Here is a 17,500-nt window from a genome sequence, read left to right as displayed (position 1 = left end):
ACCAAATGTTCTTCCCTTGCTTATTTATCAGCTAACTCTGAGAACTGATGAAGACCACGCACAGGAGTGAACAACTACTGCTGGCTAAAAGAAAGCCAAGATGCCTTCACAGGATGTTTCTGAGTTATTTTTGGTTTGCTTTGTTTTGTTTTACTGCGAAGAGGTACAATCTCTGTTTTGTAAATTAAAAAAGAAAGTTGGAAGAAAGCAAGTAGGTGTATACTAGCATTAATATACTAAATAGACCAGCTACTTAAATACATTTGACTTACTATTTTCTTTTAATATGCAATCTAAATAGTAAAAAAAGTCTACTATCTGCAGCCAATTTTTTTAAAAATCTTAGTTTCAATATTTGCAATTCAAGCACATATATCTACCAAAATCTTAGTTTCAATAGTTTCAATTCACATATATCTACCAATTAATTTCCAGCTTTGAATAAAAGATTCTTCCAATGTTTCTTCTACTGAAAAACACATCTACATGATTTGAAAATGTATAAATTAGTAGTATTCCACTTGACTAAGACCACTGCTATGTCATATATTTGGCTTTAAAGCCTGTGAAAAAATTATTTCCCAGAAATATTAATCACCAAATTTTAAGTTCAACTGCACAAGAATCCTCTGGCTCCACAGTTTAACGATCAGTGCTCTAAGAGTGGTCAGAAGCACAAATATACCCTCTGATCCAAAGGCATGCAAACACCAATTTATGGCTGGGATTTCCACAAATACTTAAGACACTTCAAGGACTGAAGAGGCTGAAGGCTGCAAGCCACAAACCCAGCACTCAGCATTTAAATGAAAAACTTTCTACTGGTAAAAGTTTCCTCAGGTGTCAGATGCTGTGCCACTACAGCAGTCCTGTGGCTGGAATCTTTCCCAAGACCATACAGAGCTCTGGTCTCTGGAGGGGCACGTCCTGCCCATGTCCAAACCATACAGCTACAGATAAGCCTGAACTGAATGAACATTTTATTTCCTGGCCACTGAAGCTTCATCACTATGCAGTTAAAACCAACAGATTTACATAATGAAAGAGACACCAATCAAGAAAAAAACAAAACAAATCCCAAATTTTAAATCCCCAAAGATTACCAGATTTACAAATCCTGATGTTATGAGAAATTTCTTATATATAGATCTGGATGTTAAACCAATTTATTTTACAGGTCTACTATCATGTCAAACTATCTCCAAATTTTAAAGTTAAAAAAATAAAATAAATTAATTCCACTTGAATCATGACCTCCTTCTAAAAGAATTTTTTTCTTTACACTGTCTAGAAGATTTATTCCTGAAAAATGAAATATTCTTTCAGAGAAATATGGATATTTTTAGAGTGAAGTCAGCCTGCAAAAGCCAGTAAGCATATAAAAGTTATTTAATTAACCAACCAACCAACCAGGATACAAATTCTGTCACAGACGATGTCTGACATGTGAGACAGGTACTTGCTCTATTCTAGCACTATTACAAAATAATTCCTTGTGGATATTCAGAGGGGAAAAAAAAGTACATGAAAGGTAAAGAAAAACTCTCATCTAAGGAATCTGGGTTGCACAGATATTGCTGTGTTCCATGTACAGTGGGAATTCAAAATTTTACCAATATTAAAAAGATTAGTTTGAATTCAACTTGCTATTGTTAAATGGTGAGTGCAAAACCACAACTAGTTCTTATTTCTTTCTCTGATGAATAAGGGATTATAAACATATGCCATGGAGTCATAAAACTGGCTACCTGAGTGTGGGGGCTGTACACAAGTCACTTGCCTACCTGTCATCTGTTTTAAGTGTTCTTTACATTGTAAATTCATCAAAAGCAGAAAATTTCCCCTGAAGATATCTGAGATGTTTGGCAATCCCACAAATTTGTTCAAAAGACAAGTCTATCTTACACCTATTGATGGATATATATATTTTATACAGATATGACCAATATAAAGATAGACACTGAAGGCTGGTTTGTTTTGTTGTTTTTTTTTTTTAATAAACCTTGCTTTCAGCCAATTAATTACTGTTCCATTGGAAATCTCTAATGAATATTGGGTCTCAGACTCTTTTTACGTATTTTTCTCTTTCCAAATCTTGTATTGAATTATTCCCATGCAAGATATATCAAATTTTTTAAGTAAAATAGAGGATATGAAAAAGAAAACATCTACTCCAGAAAATACACAAAGATGACATAGTATAAAGCATCCAAGAAAATACTCATATCACAATAGAGGATTAGAAGATTTTCTGGCTAAGTTTTCGAAACTGTTGTTTACTGAATCAAGAAAAATGTTTCAACATGTATCAATATTTGAGAAATTTCAAGTGATTTAGATTATTGATTGACAACTCAGGAAAAAAAAATATCCTTAGTTTTAAAAATTGGTTTAAATAAATGATAAATGTTACCACACTAAGAAAGGTACTTACAGACCTTTAATAATTGTCTGGTAGCCATTATTTACATACCTAACAACTAAGTCTCCAATGTACAAGTTAACATGCTTTAGATATACATAAAAGTCTTACTAGGAAACATTTACATTTATTTTACCCCCTACATAGCTGCTTTTGCATTTTCTTAAGCTTTTCCCAGGGCAATAAAATTAAATCAGGAAGTTAATGTAGAGCAAGCCACTAACTCACAAAATCAAATTGCTCTCACTGTTCTTAACAGCTCTGTCATAGGTCTGCAGTTGTCTTTGCCTGATATAAGCCTCTCCTTCTACTGGCACTTTAACTCAATTACCTAGACCCTTTTTATTGGAGACTGAGAACCTTACCAAAGGCAAAGATCTGGATTTTCCCATTCAATTTATGCCTGTAAGAAATAAATACTATAATCTCTCCAATTTCTTGGAGAGTTTATCAAAATACCATCAAACCAAAACTTCTTTATTGAACCCAAATTAGCTATTGTCCCAAAGAGTGACAAAATATCCCCTAAAAGGTATCCTGCCATGTACTTTTTAATATACATATGTCATACCATCATACTGCTAATCTAGCTTTTTAGTTTATCTTAGCAGACAATGTAATGTGACATTTATTTGTATTTGAGTGTTGAATGGCCCACTAGAGTTATCTGTGTACCAGAACACACATTCCCCATCATATTTTTCAAAATATTTTGGAAAAATAGGGAAGAAAAGTTCTCTCTTCTCACCATAAAAACATGACAAGACATTAATTTAAAGATGTGAAAATTGGTAACTGATTAATCAGATTATCATTATAATCTATCATTAAATAGAAGCCACCATGAGACACCAAATAGTAAAATTTTATATCAAAGTGGACAACTAAGATCTTGTAAAAGTGAAATATTTGCTTCTGTAGAGCATGATGGACCTTGGACAGGGGCTATAGGACTCTGAATTTAACTGTTTTGAGAAGTCCGCACTGAATTTCATGCTGTCCCAGTCACAATGCTCACACTGCCTAGAGATCAGTCAAGCATGAAAGGACTCATTTATTCTTTATTTTTTCTGCAACACAGGAAACCAGCAGCAAAATGGCTAATAAAATGCTGTTAAATCCAGTCTGGCTAACACAGTGCAAAGAACTTGACATTTAGCAGTCATCATCCTGCTTACCAAAAACAGTCATTAGTTAAGGTAACACAGTCTACCCAGTAATATTTTTCCTTTTTCAGACCAGCCAGGCAATAAGCAGTCTGTTGTAATAAGTGATTTAAGGGGAAAGAATGCTGAAAGAAAATGTTTCCGAAAGATACAGGGAGTGGCAATTGGAAAGAGAATAAAAAATCTGAAAGTTACAACAACAGGTCACAACAAAAAAAGAGACAAATGTCACAGGCAGTAAAACTAATTTGGAGTTAAAAACATTTGCTCATCTTTTTCATTAGTCAAATTTAAAAAACAACTCAGAAAAAAAACCTAAAAGAGAACACTACATTGCATAAAACTTCACACTTTTATTCTACAAACTTTCACATAGTTTTAAGAAACTCTGCCAGCCACTACACAAACTCTTCAATGTCCTAATCTTTGCTTATTTTGTAAACAGAGATTAAACAAAAAGACATGAAGATGAGACCACAGTAATCTCTCCTCTGTGCGTCTTTCTCAAGATTTTGAGACTCTGTTATTTGTAATAAACATTCAATGTTCTGTTTAAAAGAATCACTTGACTCTCATTAGCAGCAGTAATAATGCCACACCAAAAAGAAATCAAATTTGGCAGTCTGATAAGCAAAGGAGGGAAAAGGAAACATTTGAGTCATTCCGTTCCAGCTCAGTCAGCTCTCGTTGCAACCATCTCTATGGATTGTCTTGAAACCCTGCCCACATTTGCAATAAGAAAGCCTTTAAAGTTATTTTTGTTTTGGTTTGGGTTTTTGTTTTTTTATTGAATCCAAATGGAAAAAATGGTTGACAATTTAGCTCAGTTGTTTCCCTATATCTATCTGTATATACACATTACATACAGCATATGTATATATAAATATACAGAAACACACATACATGTAAGTATTTAAAATACTAACTTCTTTTTATAGATAAACTTCACCAGAAAGACAAGCAACTTTAAATGTTTTGATTGTGTGATACAGATTTTAAATGTTACCTTTTTAAATGGATCTTTTCTGTAAGGGAAGTCTTTTCCTATAAGGATGTAAACACTTTGGCTTGCTGGAAAGAAACTCAGCAAATGTCCCTGTCCAGGAAAAATCAGAAGCCTGAGGATTACTCATGTATACAAAGCTATGCGTGAGTTCTGCAAGATTAGATCTAGAGTGTACAAAATATTTGATTACAAAATACTGTAAACAAACTACAGTAAGATTTGAAAGTCTCAGAAATTGGAATACAAAAATAAATAATTGAAAAAATACCATATTAAAACATGAATCAAGATAGATTAAAATTTAGCTGTTTTTTCAGTTGTTCAAAATAGAACTGGAGTCTCAAAATATTAATATTAACCTACCATTTTCATTTTACCTATTACACACAGTAAAATGTTCATATAAAGACTATTTTGTAATTAAAAAAAAAAATAATATGCAATTTTAAATACACTACTTCTCTTCTTCTTTTGTTATTTCCTGAATAGTTGTCTGGTTTTTTTTCATGTCATAATAGCAATATTGATTTCTCCTGTTATATTATGTTGGTTTCTTTCTGCAGTTTCCTTCTATCTTCATGCCAAGCTCTGTTCTTTACTGGCTGTATTTCCTAATTTTTTTTTCTGCTAGACTTACAACCTTTCAATTTAAACTTCACTTACTTGTAGGGCAATCCATAAGCACATGCAACAAGCCTAACATTTATTTAACACCTAAATAACAAAGTTTTCTGCAGGCTAATGATATCCCCATGTCATCTCTTAATGAGCACTGGCCTCACCTGGGAGAAAAATCAGTAGGGGCTACTCAGAAAATGGAAGAGGTTAGACTATTTATTAATCATGTTTTTCTCTTAGTCATGTGTTTACCACCATTTTAGGTGAGACACTCCTATGATGTAAGGGTAGGCATCTCCCTGTTATTTTTCCACCAGCTGCCTTTGGGAATTAAGAAAGAAAGAATACATTTACTCAAGTCCAAGCATCCATTTCCTACTCTTTCCAATACGTAATCCTATGTTTGTCTCTGCAACACAAAAATTTCTTATTCACTGTCCCTCATGCCCCTAAATTCCCCAAAGCAATGCTGAAAACTCATTTAACTCATCATTTTTAATTATGTTGTTTGGGAAAATTGTGTAACAGCAGACACACTGAAGGACTCTGTTAAACAGAATCAGAAAGACAGAAAAATGTTTAAAACAGATTTTGAATTGGGGATGTAGACAACAACACAAAGCAATCCACTGATCTGTATAATCCTTATAGCTTTCTAAAACATTTCAGTAGAACAAACAAAAAACCTTGTGCTGACAACAGTCCAAACTCCCAAAGCTTTGGGAATTAGAAGACAATATTTTGAAACAGCTATGAAGCAAATACTCCACAGTCCAGACGAGCATATGAAGAGATGTTTGCACTAAATGGAGAATTTTTGTAGTTGGGAAAGGTCACCAGTAGAGTTTCACAGAGAGCTGTGCTGAGTTGTGCATTATTCAGTTTATTCCTAAATGGAAGAGTGATGACCACAGAAAGAACAAAGTTTTATTTATGATATTCATCTATTTTAACAAAGTCTACCCAGGAAGAACAGCAAAAAGACCTGTCAACAGTCCATGAATGGCTATTAAAATGCAGACCTAATGCAAGTATTTGTATAAAATAATGTATATGGAGAAAATCAAACTTCACAAATAAAATGGCAGGCCTAGAAGTGACCATTACTACTTACAGACAAGATCTTAAGCTACCCTTGATTAATTCATGAAACCTCATACCAGATTTGTCCATAGAAATACTGGGCAAAGTTACAATTCCCTCACCTCCAAACACAGCAGAGTGGGGAAACAACAGTCCAGATGATGAGAGATTAATACCAACCTTTCACGGAGAAAACTCCAACTTTAAAAAGAAAGGAATGGAGAAACTTAGTATCAAAGATCACAGCTGGCATTGGAATGATAGAGAGGGATCAAGGACTCACTGTCTCTTCCAATAGAAGAAATGGGAGATACTAAGTGAAGCTAACAACTTTTAGGCTTCAAACAGAAGACAGCAATTTACACCATGTAGTTTGTGTAATACTCCTTGTCACTGAAAGTTGTAATGTAACTTAACAGTGAAATTAGTTGGAAAAAAAAAAAGAGGTTAAACAATTTGTGGAGCAGAGATCCATCAAGATTTACATAAAATACGGAAGTATCTTTAGTCCCAAAAATCCACATCTGCAAATTATTATAGGTATAAACAACTATATGCTGCTATGTACTTGTTCATAAGCTGTGCTTTCCATCACCCTCAAAAAACAGATATGAGGTCAAACAGGTCTTTGGGTTTATTTATTAAAGGTATCTTTTCGGTAAATAAACACATATTTATCATTTTAATATTCAAATGTTAAGTATTTACCACTCAAAAATATATCTTAGTAAATAAGATGAAAACAAGAAATCATATTTATTCACTGTAATATATGACAATGTATTGTTGTGGCGCGGCATGCGCTCCGAGCCGCGGCACTCCGAGCCGTGCTGGGCGGTGAGGGAAGAGAACGGGCGGCCGCTTTCCCCCGCAAGCTCTGCAGTTTCAGTTTGTGGCGCGCGGGGACAGACGAAGGCGACACGGGACTTGGGGGGGGAACGAGATGGTTTTATTCCATGAGCCCCAAGACCCCGGCGGGCGGGGGGGCAAAGGTTTTATACAGAACTCAGGAGGACGGGTGTAGGAACAGCAACCAATGAGGGAATAGCAGGGGAGGAGTTTAGGGCAGAACTAACATCTGGAAGCTGAGGAGGGGGCTAGAATGAATGACAGGGAAGGTTCTAGGGAAAGGGGCAGGGAAAGGGGGGTTGGGGGGGGGAAACAGATATTAAACAAATATCAAATGAAAGAAAAACACACCACCGCATCTCCCTCTTTTTCTTTACAAAAAGAAGGAGAATTTTGTGGTTTAAGCAAATTAATAAAACATGCAAATAATATAAAATCATATGATAACATTGTAAATTACTTAAAGGACATGAAAGACACATTATTGCATTTATAGGGCAGGAAGAGTAGTAATATTCTAAATTAGACATAAGACTGTATAAAACTTGCTGTTTTGCTGCTTTGGGTAACAATTTAAAATAATGTAAATAATTGAAATAATTGAAATAGAATTGAAATAATTGACAGAAATTAAATTTTAAAATTTAATTAGAATGATTAAAATTACAATTATCTAATTTAAATAAAATAATTAAATGGAATTATTGGAATTAAATATAATAAAAAATCAACTAAATATAACTAATAAATTTTTAAATTTCGCAGCAATGCAGCAAGCCTGAAGCGATATAGTAGCTGAGTGATTCCTGTAGCAATAATGGTTAAACACAGCCTTTAAGTCAAAAAATATCAGAAAAGACTGAATTAATTATAATTATAACAAAACAACTTAATATAAAATCAAATTGTAACATTACATATTATTAAAAAAACATAAATTGAAAGACATTAAAAAATGATAAACTAATTGTGATTACAACATATGAAACATATAAAAACTTCATCTGGAATATATAAAATTGTCCTAAATCAAAGTCCAAATTAAGGGTACAAAGCACAGCAGGATTTGTGACTTTATTTGATTTAGAATTTGCTTCGTCGCGGCGCTTGTGATGTTCAGCTTCTTAAATTTTTAAAGCAGAGTCAGCGGATAACGGCGCTTGTTTTAAAGCAGAGTCAGCGGATAGCGATGTGGTTTGTTCAATTTGAATGTCCGTTTGAGAGGTGGGCATAATATCTTGAGTATTAATTAACTGGGATGATTTTTTTTTTCTATAAAATATAACTCAACAAACAGATTATTCAAAAATAATCAAAAGCAAAAAGAGGAATTCGTAGTTAAATAAAAAGGAGTATTGGGTAGGGTACATTAAGGAATAGGATAGGGGAATCAGACAATCACTTAATTAGTGATTGCCATGATTAACAGGGGGTATCGGTAAGGGGTGGACCGGGGCGCCGCCATTTCAGGGGGAAGACAAAATGACGGATCCCCAGTCCCGGGTTTCGGCTCCATTTCCTCGGGAGAAGATCCCTCCCGACCCTCCCCCCAGAGGACGAGCCCGAAGAAGGATGGGGAATATCCAACCCCGCCTCCCCACAATAGGGACTAGCCTCGTGCAGGGACGGTGCAGGGCTATTGGGAGAGAAATGGGACTGGCGGGAAACTAGGGGCGGAAAAGAAGGGTCAAGGCGGAAAATGGGTCCCGAGCGGCGTGGCCAGTGCCATCTTGGGAGGGGTGCCAGATACACTGCACTTGGCCTGAGCAGTGTCCGGCAGGGCACTTGGGGCGGCTCGGCCACAGCAATCCCCAAGGGAGGATAGGAAAGGGTTTTAGGAAAGTCCGAGGGGATGGGGATATAGGGAGCTTCACAGAAGCAAAAAGGGGAAATTTATAGGAGGGGGGGGGGGCCGCCCGACGCAGCTGGATGTCGGCGCAATGCGTGGGTGTAAAGGGCCCCTTTTAACAACGCTCCTATAGCTAACGTGTCGCCCTCTTAGCTGATCCTTACTGGTGTCTTTTCTACCCCCTCCGTCCAGCCCAGAATGGGGAGGGGAGGATAGAGAAGACAACTTTTTCGAGGAGAAGAAAAAGCGATCTAATCTAGGTCCCCACAGAAGACTAGGCGAAGGATAGCACTCAGTGCTAGCTTCCCCCAGAAAAAGAAAACCCACCCGCTTGCCAGGGACATGCACGGCTACAGCCCCAGTCTGGGCGCAGACGGGGGTTAAAACGCGAGAAAAAAAAAGGTGGCAGACCCAGCCGCCCGTCGGGGCGATCCCCACCCCGTGTAGCCTACCTTACCTTGCAGGCTCGGACGGAGATGGCTTGAATCTTCTCCTCGACTCGATGGAAAAGTCGCGCTGAAAACTGGGGATGTTCCTTCCCGGTTTTGGCCCTTCCGGAAGCCTGGGTGTTCCCGTTAAACCAAGACTCGTCCCCGAAGCCTTGGTTTCGGCCACTATCAGCCTCCGGTGGTCTCGCTGCAGATGCTGACCGAGGAATGAACCTCTTCTCGATCAGCCTTTCTTCAGGCTCCCCCGAGCCGCTGCCAAAACCGCCCTCTGTGTTCTCGGGTAAGTCTGCCCGCCAAAAAGCTCTGCAGCCCGGCTGCCCGTGCAGCGCGGCTGCTCCCGGGCGGGAAGATGGCGAGAACAAAGAGGTCCCGGAGCCTCAATCTTTTTCGCTCGGCGCTCAGCTCCTCATAGCATCCGGCAGAGCTTTTACGGCCGTAGATGTTCCTCTTCCCTCCTTCTTCTTCTGTGAGGCGGGCGCCCCCACAAATTTGCCCGTTTTTTTTACAAGACGAAGGAGGGAACCATCCTCTCGCTACCATATGTTGTGGCGCGGCATGCGCTCCGAGCCGCGGCACTCCGAGCCGTGCCAGGCTGGGCGGTGAGGGAAGAGAACGGGCGGCCGCTTTCCCCCGCAAGCTCTGCAGTTTCAGTTCGTGGCGCGCGGGGACAGACGAAGGCGACACGGGACTTGGGGGGGGAACGAGATGGTTTTATTCCATGAGCCCCAAGACCCCGGCGGGCGGGGGGGCAAAGGTTTTATACAGAACTCAGGAGGACGGGTGTAGGAACAGCAACCAATGAGGGAATAGCAGGGGAGGAGTTTAGGGCAGAACTAACATCTGGAAGCTGAGGAGGGGGCTAGAATGAATGACAGGGAAGGTTCTAGGGAAAGGGGCAGGGAAAGGGGGGTTGGGGGGGGGAAACAGATATTAAACAAATATCAAATGAAAGAAAAACACACCACCGCAATGTATTCCTCTGATGACAGTGTGTTAAGGGTACAGCAAGCTACTTGCAGTAAATGATGGGTATTATTTTGTTCCATACATTTTCCCATTTTTCAGCAAAGAATTTTATGAGGGCTAACATACTGCTGATACAAAAATATCTTCCCACCAGCGAATCCAGTGACTCGAAGCGAAGATTCGTTTGGGCCTTCTGTTGCAGCCCTCAGCAGCTTTGCCTCTCATCTCCCAGTAAATGTCAAATACTATCAATGCTGTGCCCTTCTGGCCCCTGCTAATGACCAAACACATTCTGCAAGCTCTGCAAATGTCTCCTTAACACACTCATGCCTTGGTCCTGGCTCATTCCATCAGCACTACAAGCAGGCTGCCTGGGAATGGCAGCAGGCTTTCCATCCTACACACCCTCCACAGCTGCTTTGCTGGGGAGAATTGGTATCATTTGCAGTATCCACTTGATTTGTTGGGATTCAGGATGGAGCTTAATAGAGAGAAAACAAAATTTTTAGCAACAATTTAAGCACTCTGAAAGCTATTTTTTAAAATTCACTTATGACTCCTTTGCCTACTTTTTAAAGTAATTTCTTTCTGTTGAAAATTCTATGAAAACATTCTCATGTGAAAAATACTTTAAACTTTGGTTTAGACTAATAAATACGAACATCTCCATACAGACATTTCATCTTTTATTGTCAACAGAAGACTAGTCACCACACTTGGGCTGGAGAAGGCACAAACAAATTAATAAACTGCCCAAAGAGTAGCTAATTAATTCAGTTGTCTGACCAGTGGTGCCCGTTGTTGATTTAGATGTCCTAGGCTGAGAGCAAGCAGCTATGACACAGACCCAAGAGGGACCTAGTCTGAGGTTAGAAATTAATATTTCCAATAAAGGTGTCCTCTTTTGAGTGAGCTGAGTTCTGCTCCAGGCACTATGAACTTACTGGCTAAGTTGCTACTTATTAGAAGGGAAATGCACAAACCAAATACAGATGTAAACTCCTGTGTATAGACACCTAAATGTAGGTGTTTTAATCTCAAATTGAATTCTTTATTTGTTCATAAAACTTAAATGCAGGAAGATGTAAGATATTTTTTATTGAAATAATCTTGTGCTTTAACCTCCCCGTTCTGTGTCATTCAAGCAAATCATCACTGGCACCTACTGCATTTTGCTGCCCAGCTAGGGGTGCCAATAGCTGTGTCAGTATTAAGTTATTTTCAAACCTTTCAAGTAAGTCCTCAGGATCTGTACTTCTTTTTTTAACATTAAGTATGTACAAATTCCTGTATCTTGAATAAAATCTACTGGTGTGTTATCTTGTGACTAGCTCCTACATGCAAGTTGATGTTTACCCATCAAGTGATCAAGTTTACTTACAGTCCACATTTGAGATTGCAATTCTTCACCCTTCACAGTGATGAGGTGTGTTTATGTTATTTTGTCTTAATTTTAATCTACTGGAATTTTTCCAGAAGGATTTCAAAGATCTAATGGAACACAAGGACATTGTATTTTCAGATGAAAATGGGATGGTTGTTTGTGGGCTGAAAATGCATCATGTCAAATAGATCTGCAAACAGTAGGATTTCTGCTACAATAGCCCAGAGACTCCTGCACTGACAGTCTCCATACACATCACCCATTTCATTTTCCTAAACACATCTGCTAAGAGGTATAGTGTTAGCACAAATCTACAATGAAATGCAAAATGTCATTACATTTCCATTACCCTCACCTCTTTAGCGATTCACATCTTCTCCAGATAGATGAGATTTGTGTAATTCAGTGTTGTGGGGTTGTTCATTGCATTAAGACAGATACTCTTGGGAAGCCTCAGTAATGGTTTTCACCAGCATTATGAATGTACATTAGATTCCAACAAAAGTTCTTATGGAGGGATGAAAAAGTGTAATTACTTCTTACTCAGCTGTCTAGAAAGTCACCATAGAATTAAACTACTAACACTTCCCCCTTTCCCTTTGACATCTACAGAACAAACGAGAAACTAAAATATATTGATAAATGAGTAAATAAAAAAGTACAAACCCTAAACTATCCAATGTTGAGAATATGTTAGAATCATGTAACAAAAGCAGTAACAAGCAACACAGACTGTTGCCTTCAATTTCATTTCATTCAGCTGGAATGTCTGCAACTTAAAAAGTCCTATTAAGGTTTGATCACTTAAAATTATACTTGCATCTTGAAAAGGCATTTTATTCGTAGCAGACAACCCAAAGGCGCAGGTGACCTAAAGTAATAATCACACAGCAAATACAGAATGACTTATTTCAAAATTAAATCTTCTCAATAATTTGCATGTCATTCTCAGTGCAAATCAAGTCCACTTTCTTTCGTGACAACTATTTTTGTCAAATTTTACTTTTTCTGCTATTAACAGAACATTAGTTTCTTTTCTTGTTCAATCTGTTAGACTCAAGTGCAGTAAATACAATTTTGTTCGTACAGCTAGCAAGAAACAAGAGAGCAATGAAGTGCTGCCAAGAAAAACTGTGAACAAATTTCAGTATTGGTCTGAGTATGTGTAGCTAGTCTTTAGACAGGTTTGGATTTGGATTGTGTTTAGATACAAATAGTAACATATTGCATCAATTTTCAAAGGTCTCCTGTCAGAATCATCAACACCACATACAAGAAATTGCTCTAGAACACAGAAATTCCCTAAAAAAGTGTAAGGATACAATTATGGGAGGAGGAGAGAGCAAGAGGGGATACCAAGAATTTTACATTCCTCAACTGTTTAAATTGTTTAATTTAAGTATGTTTCAGCAATTTCTGTGAAAATAAGCACTCTATATTTAGTCAGAGATAAAATAAAATTTCCATGATTGTATTTATGGTATTAAGTAGTTTTTCAAACCATTTTATACGTGCGTCTCCATTTTTAAGGGAAATTGGCACAGGACTGGGATGTTTGCCCTAGTCCAAAAAAGAGCCCAGGTAACAATATCACCTTGGGTGAAACCACATGCTTAGAAAGCTGTCAGAATCCACCCTGCAGAAGCAATCTAAACCATGATTCCCAGCGTGCAGTAGGAAAGGGGAAGTCTCAGAAAGTGGGAGAAGCAGGGGAGAGTGAGAAAATGTACAGCCAGAAGTAGCACTGGCAAGGTCAGCAACCAGTAATGTTATAAACAGTTTTCAAAAGAGAACCTGAGATTAGGAATAGACATTTTTGATATGTGGGAGAAAACACTTGGCTGCACCATTGGTCTGGGCCCCATGCTGTTTTAATCTATGTAACAAATTATATGTGAAATAGAGCAAAGTCAACTCAGCTTCCAAAATGGGGAATTTTTCAGAACTAGTACTCAGCAAAATACTTATAAACCAGGAAAATCTTAGGGCAATATTTTTTTACAAAATTACCTTGCATAATCAATCTATGTTGTAAGTAAGAAATATAACAGATGAGAATGTAGAATTTATCAATGCCAGTAAAAATGGACTTAATCCATCAGCAATACACTTTGCAGGATTTCCTAAATTTTTGTTTTGAAAGGGAAGGTGATTGATTTAAATTATTATTTTTAATTATGTAACTATGAACACTACTACTAAAGAAAATACATTTAATATACAGGCACCAGTTGAAAGACAAACATTGAGAGTAAAACTAGAGATTAAATAACTGCTAACTTTCATGCTTAAAAAAGAAACTGTTCTTGAGTGTAGAAAGCCCTCTGTAGGTGATGGACTACCTCTGTGAAGTGTAACACTGCAGTGTAGAACTACAGTTCAACATCACAGGTAAGTAAAAAGAGTGGTAGGTAACTCAGGCATGCAATAGTTGTTCTGACAGTATATCCTACAGCTAAATCTAGGCAATTAATATAAAACAGGTAAGCTATTTATGTATGATTGGTACCTTCAAACTACTGATTATTAAATAAATTATACCATTGTTCTTTGTCCCAAAGACTCATATTGCCCAACTATCTTCTGACCCAGCTCCTTTTCATTCACAGCCTTTCAGCAGAACTGTAGCAGAAGGAGAAACTGAGTATTTACAGATGTAATACTGCTTATTTTATTTATAATAGTTCCCCAGTCAGTTGTCCAGAAAGGATAATGCCCATTACTAGATGACAAGTAAGGTCACCACTAGGTTTTGAAGAATGCAGGTCATCTGCAGGCATATTTTGAAAATAACCATTCTTTGTCAAGCTGAAAACATATTTCTAACTTCTTTTACATTACTTCTGCAGCATGGTAGCTTGTATTATACCAGAATGATAATTCAGATTTGGCATACTAGACAAGTTGATATATTAGTGGGGTTAAACGTGTATAATGCTTGCATTGTTCACACATTCTCCTCTGACTCACTGCAAGATTATAAATACCCACCGTAAGGGGAGCTCCACCCTGGCGAGGTTTAACCTAATATTTTCTGCTGTTGCAGACCCTTCTACCTTTAAGACAAAACCAATACATCAAGACTTGACTCCACATTCTAAGACTTTTTTTTTCCCTTCTTTTTACATTTATGATGATTCACAAAACCAGCTTTACACGGTTTCCTGTAATCTCAAGGCAAAAGGTGTTCTGTAAATGTACTTTGTTTCAAATGTAAGAAACATTAACCACCCACTTCCTGTACTGTTCCCTAAAAGGTTTACAAGTACTGCAGGACTAATCCAATTCTGCCAAAAGCCTGCACTTCTTGCCAAAGAGGGACTCAGTTAATGCTAAATGACTGTACTCTTCACATTAAATAATACTTGGAAGCTGAAACACAGCAAGGCTTTATAGACCCCTTTTGAAAATATCTGACAGTCACAAGTTAATTTATGACAGGAGGCCCCGCAGAAAATTCCCAGGGCCAAGCTCTGCTCAGCTTCCACGGCTGCCTGTGTGTAAGGAAAGGGCAGGGCTGGTGCCAAGAGCTTTCTGAGCCCAAGTAACATATAAGCAGGTCAGTGGAACAAATCTGTTCCTCTTAGTAAGCCACGAAACAAAATAGCGTGTGATGTTCATTTGGAACTTTGCCTTTATAGTAGGGAAATATGCCTGGAAAGGTAACTGTTTCAGTCAAATCAATGTTAATTAAATATCAATCATTGGCAATACTGAAATTTATACCAATGCAATCCCACCCAAAACAGTCACCAGAGGAACGGCCCGGCCGGGCACTTCAACTGACACATTTGTGTCTGAACTAGAAAACTGGTTATTAACTAATGTTCGCAAATCCCTGTAGGAATCTAAGCCGGGTTAGTTTTCGGCAACCCAGGATCTGAGTCCCGGTTTGCTCGTACATCCCCAACATGTCTAAGAATTGAGCAGAAAGGGTCACCTATGTCCCTGTCGATCCTCCGGCCGCCTGAATATGCTTTCAAACGGAAAGAAGAAAGTACTGAAATCCTTCTAGGGACGACTAAACTGGGACACAAGCCCCGTACACTAAGCAGAACATCACCTCTAAGAGCCCCGCAGAACCGGGGGCACCGCTCCGACCCGCTCGACGCCGCCGGAGCCGGGCAGAGCGCGGGCGCGGCCGGACCGCGGCGCCCAGCGGGCAGCGGCACCGGCGAGCGCAGCCCCGGAGCGGCGCAGGGACGCCCGGGCCCCTCGGGCAGAGACACCGCCTCGGGTCCGGCCCCCTCCCCCGACCGCAGACAAAGAGCTGAGGCTCCGCCGCCACCCACCCCAGTGCCTCTCACCCCAGGTATCCATCCCCTCCTCCGCCTTCTCCTCCCTTCCTGCCTCCCTCCGCCCCCCACCGCCCCGGGCCGCCGCGGCAGCCCCCGCCGGGTACTCACAGGATGGTGGTCTGGGGCGACACGGCGGGGACGCTCTCCAGCATCAGATGCATGCAGCGCACCGTGGTGCGGAAGCAGAGGCAGCGGCTGGGGCACCACACGCTCCCGCGCTGCGGCGGCGGCGGCTGCGCGGCGGCGGGGGGGAAGAGCCCCCCGCTGCGGAGCAGCAGCAGCAGCAGCAGGCAGAGGCCGGGGCCGGCCGCCGCTTCGCACCGGGCCATGCTGCCGGCGGAGGGCGAGGAGCAGGAGGAAGAAGAGAGGGGCTCCTGCAGATCCGCGCCGCGCCCGCTCCGCTCCCGGCTGGGTCGGCGGCGGGGCGATCCCGTCCCCGCGCGGGCGGGAGGAGGGGACGGCGCTGGGCCCGCCCCGGCCGGCGGAGGGGTGGGCGGCCGCCGCCGGGGGCTCCGCGCCGCCCCGCGGGCAGAGCGCCGCGGCGGGGCAGAGCGCCGCCCGGCGGGGCAGAGCGCCGCCCCGCGGGCAGAGCGCCGCGGCGGGGCAGGGCGCCGCCCGGCGGGGCAGGGCGCCGCGGCGGGGCAGGGCGCCGCCCCGCGGGCAGAGCGCCGCCCGGCGGGGCAGGGCGCCGCGGCGGGGCAGGGCGCCGCGGCGGGGCAGGGCGCCGCGGCGGGGCAGGGCGCCGCCCCGCGGGCAGAGCGCCGCCCGGCGGGGCAGGGCGCCGCCCCGCGGGCAGGGCGCCGCCCCGCGGGCAGAGCGCCGCGGCGGGGCAGAGCGCCGCCCGGCGGGGCAGGGCGCCGCCCGGCGGGGGCTCCGCGCCGCCCGGCGGGGCAGGGCGCCGCCCGGCGGGGCAGGGCGCCGCCCGGCGGGGGCTCCGCGCCGCCCGGCGGGGCAGGGCGCCGCCCGGCGGGGCAGGGCGCCGCCCGGCGGGGCAGGGCGCCGCGGCTGCGGCCCCTCCGTGCTCGCAGGGGAGGGCGTTGAAGGCACCCCCTGAGCGGGACGGCAGCTTGCACCTCGGGAGACGAGTGAAGGAAGGTAGAATGAGGGGAGTGGAGAAGGGGAAAGAAAGGGTAAGGAGAGGAAAGGAGAACAGAAAGCAAAGAGACGGGGACAGATAAGGGAAAGACAAACCCTTATGGGAAGAAGCAAGTCCAAAAGCCAATTTCCATTTCTGCCCTGCTTTGAACACCTACATACACAGCCCGTAGACAGTTCCCTGTGAGTGCTGCAACTTTGACTGCTGAGCCAGGCCAATCTGGATTTGCCCTGAATTACTTCCTGTTGGTGGTTTTGGGTAGGTGGGTGCACAGGCAAGGAGGTATTAGAAGACCCACTAGAAAGTCATGAAGA

The 17,500-nt window shown here is 41.6% G+C and overlaps 1 protein-coding gene across 4 annotated transcripts in view; it reads right to left on the bottom strand.

The window, feature by feature from the left end:
• Positions 1 to 16,534, bottom strand: part of PXDN (peroxidasin) — an 87,188-nt gene extending 70,654 nt beyond the window's left edge. For 3 of the 4 annotated variants that reach the window (XM_021551105.4, XM_085574564.1, XM_085574566.1), the window contains exon 1: positions 16,199 to 16,531. In XM_021551105.4, the coding sequence (XP_021406780.1) occupies positions 16,199 to 16,419 (221 nt within the window). In that variant the 5' untranslated portion in view covers positions 16,420 to 16,531. Of the gene's footprint in view, positions 1 to 16,198 lie in introns of all 4 variants that reach the window. The other variant, XM_085574563.1, reaches the window with a different exon arrangement.
• Between the last annotated feature and the right edge of the window lie 966 nt (positions 16,535 to 17,500).

The sequence above is a fragment of the Lonchura striata genome, chromosome 3, assembly GCF_050655825.1.
Source record: "Lonchura striata isolate lonStrDom1 chromosome 3, ASM5065582v1, whole genome shotgun sequence".
NCBI lineage: Eukaryota > Metazoa > Chordata > Aves > Passeriformes > Estrildidae > Lonchura > Lonchura striata.
The sequence above is the reverse complement of the archived record's forward strand: the minus strand, read 5'-3'. Positions and strand labels throughout refer to the sequence as shown.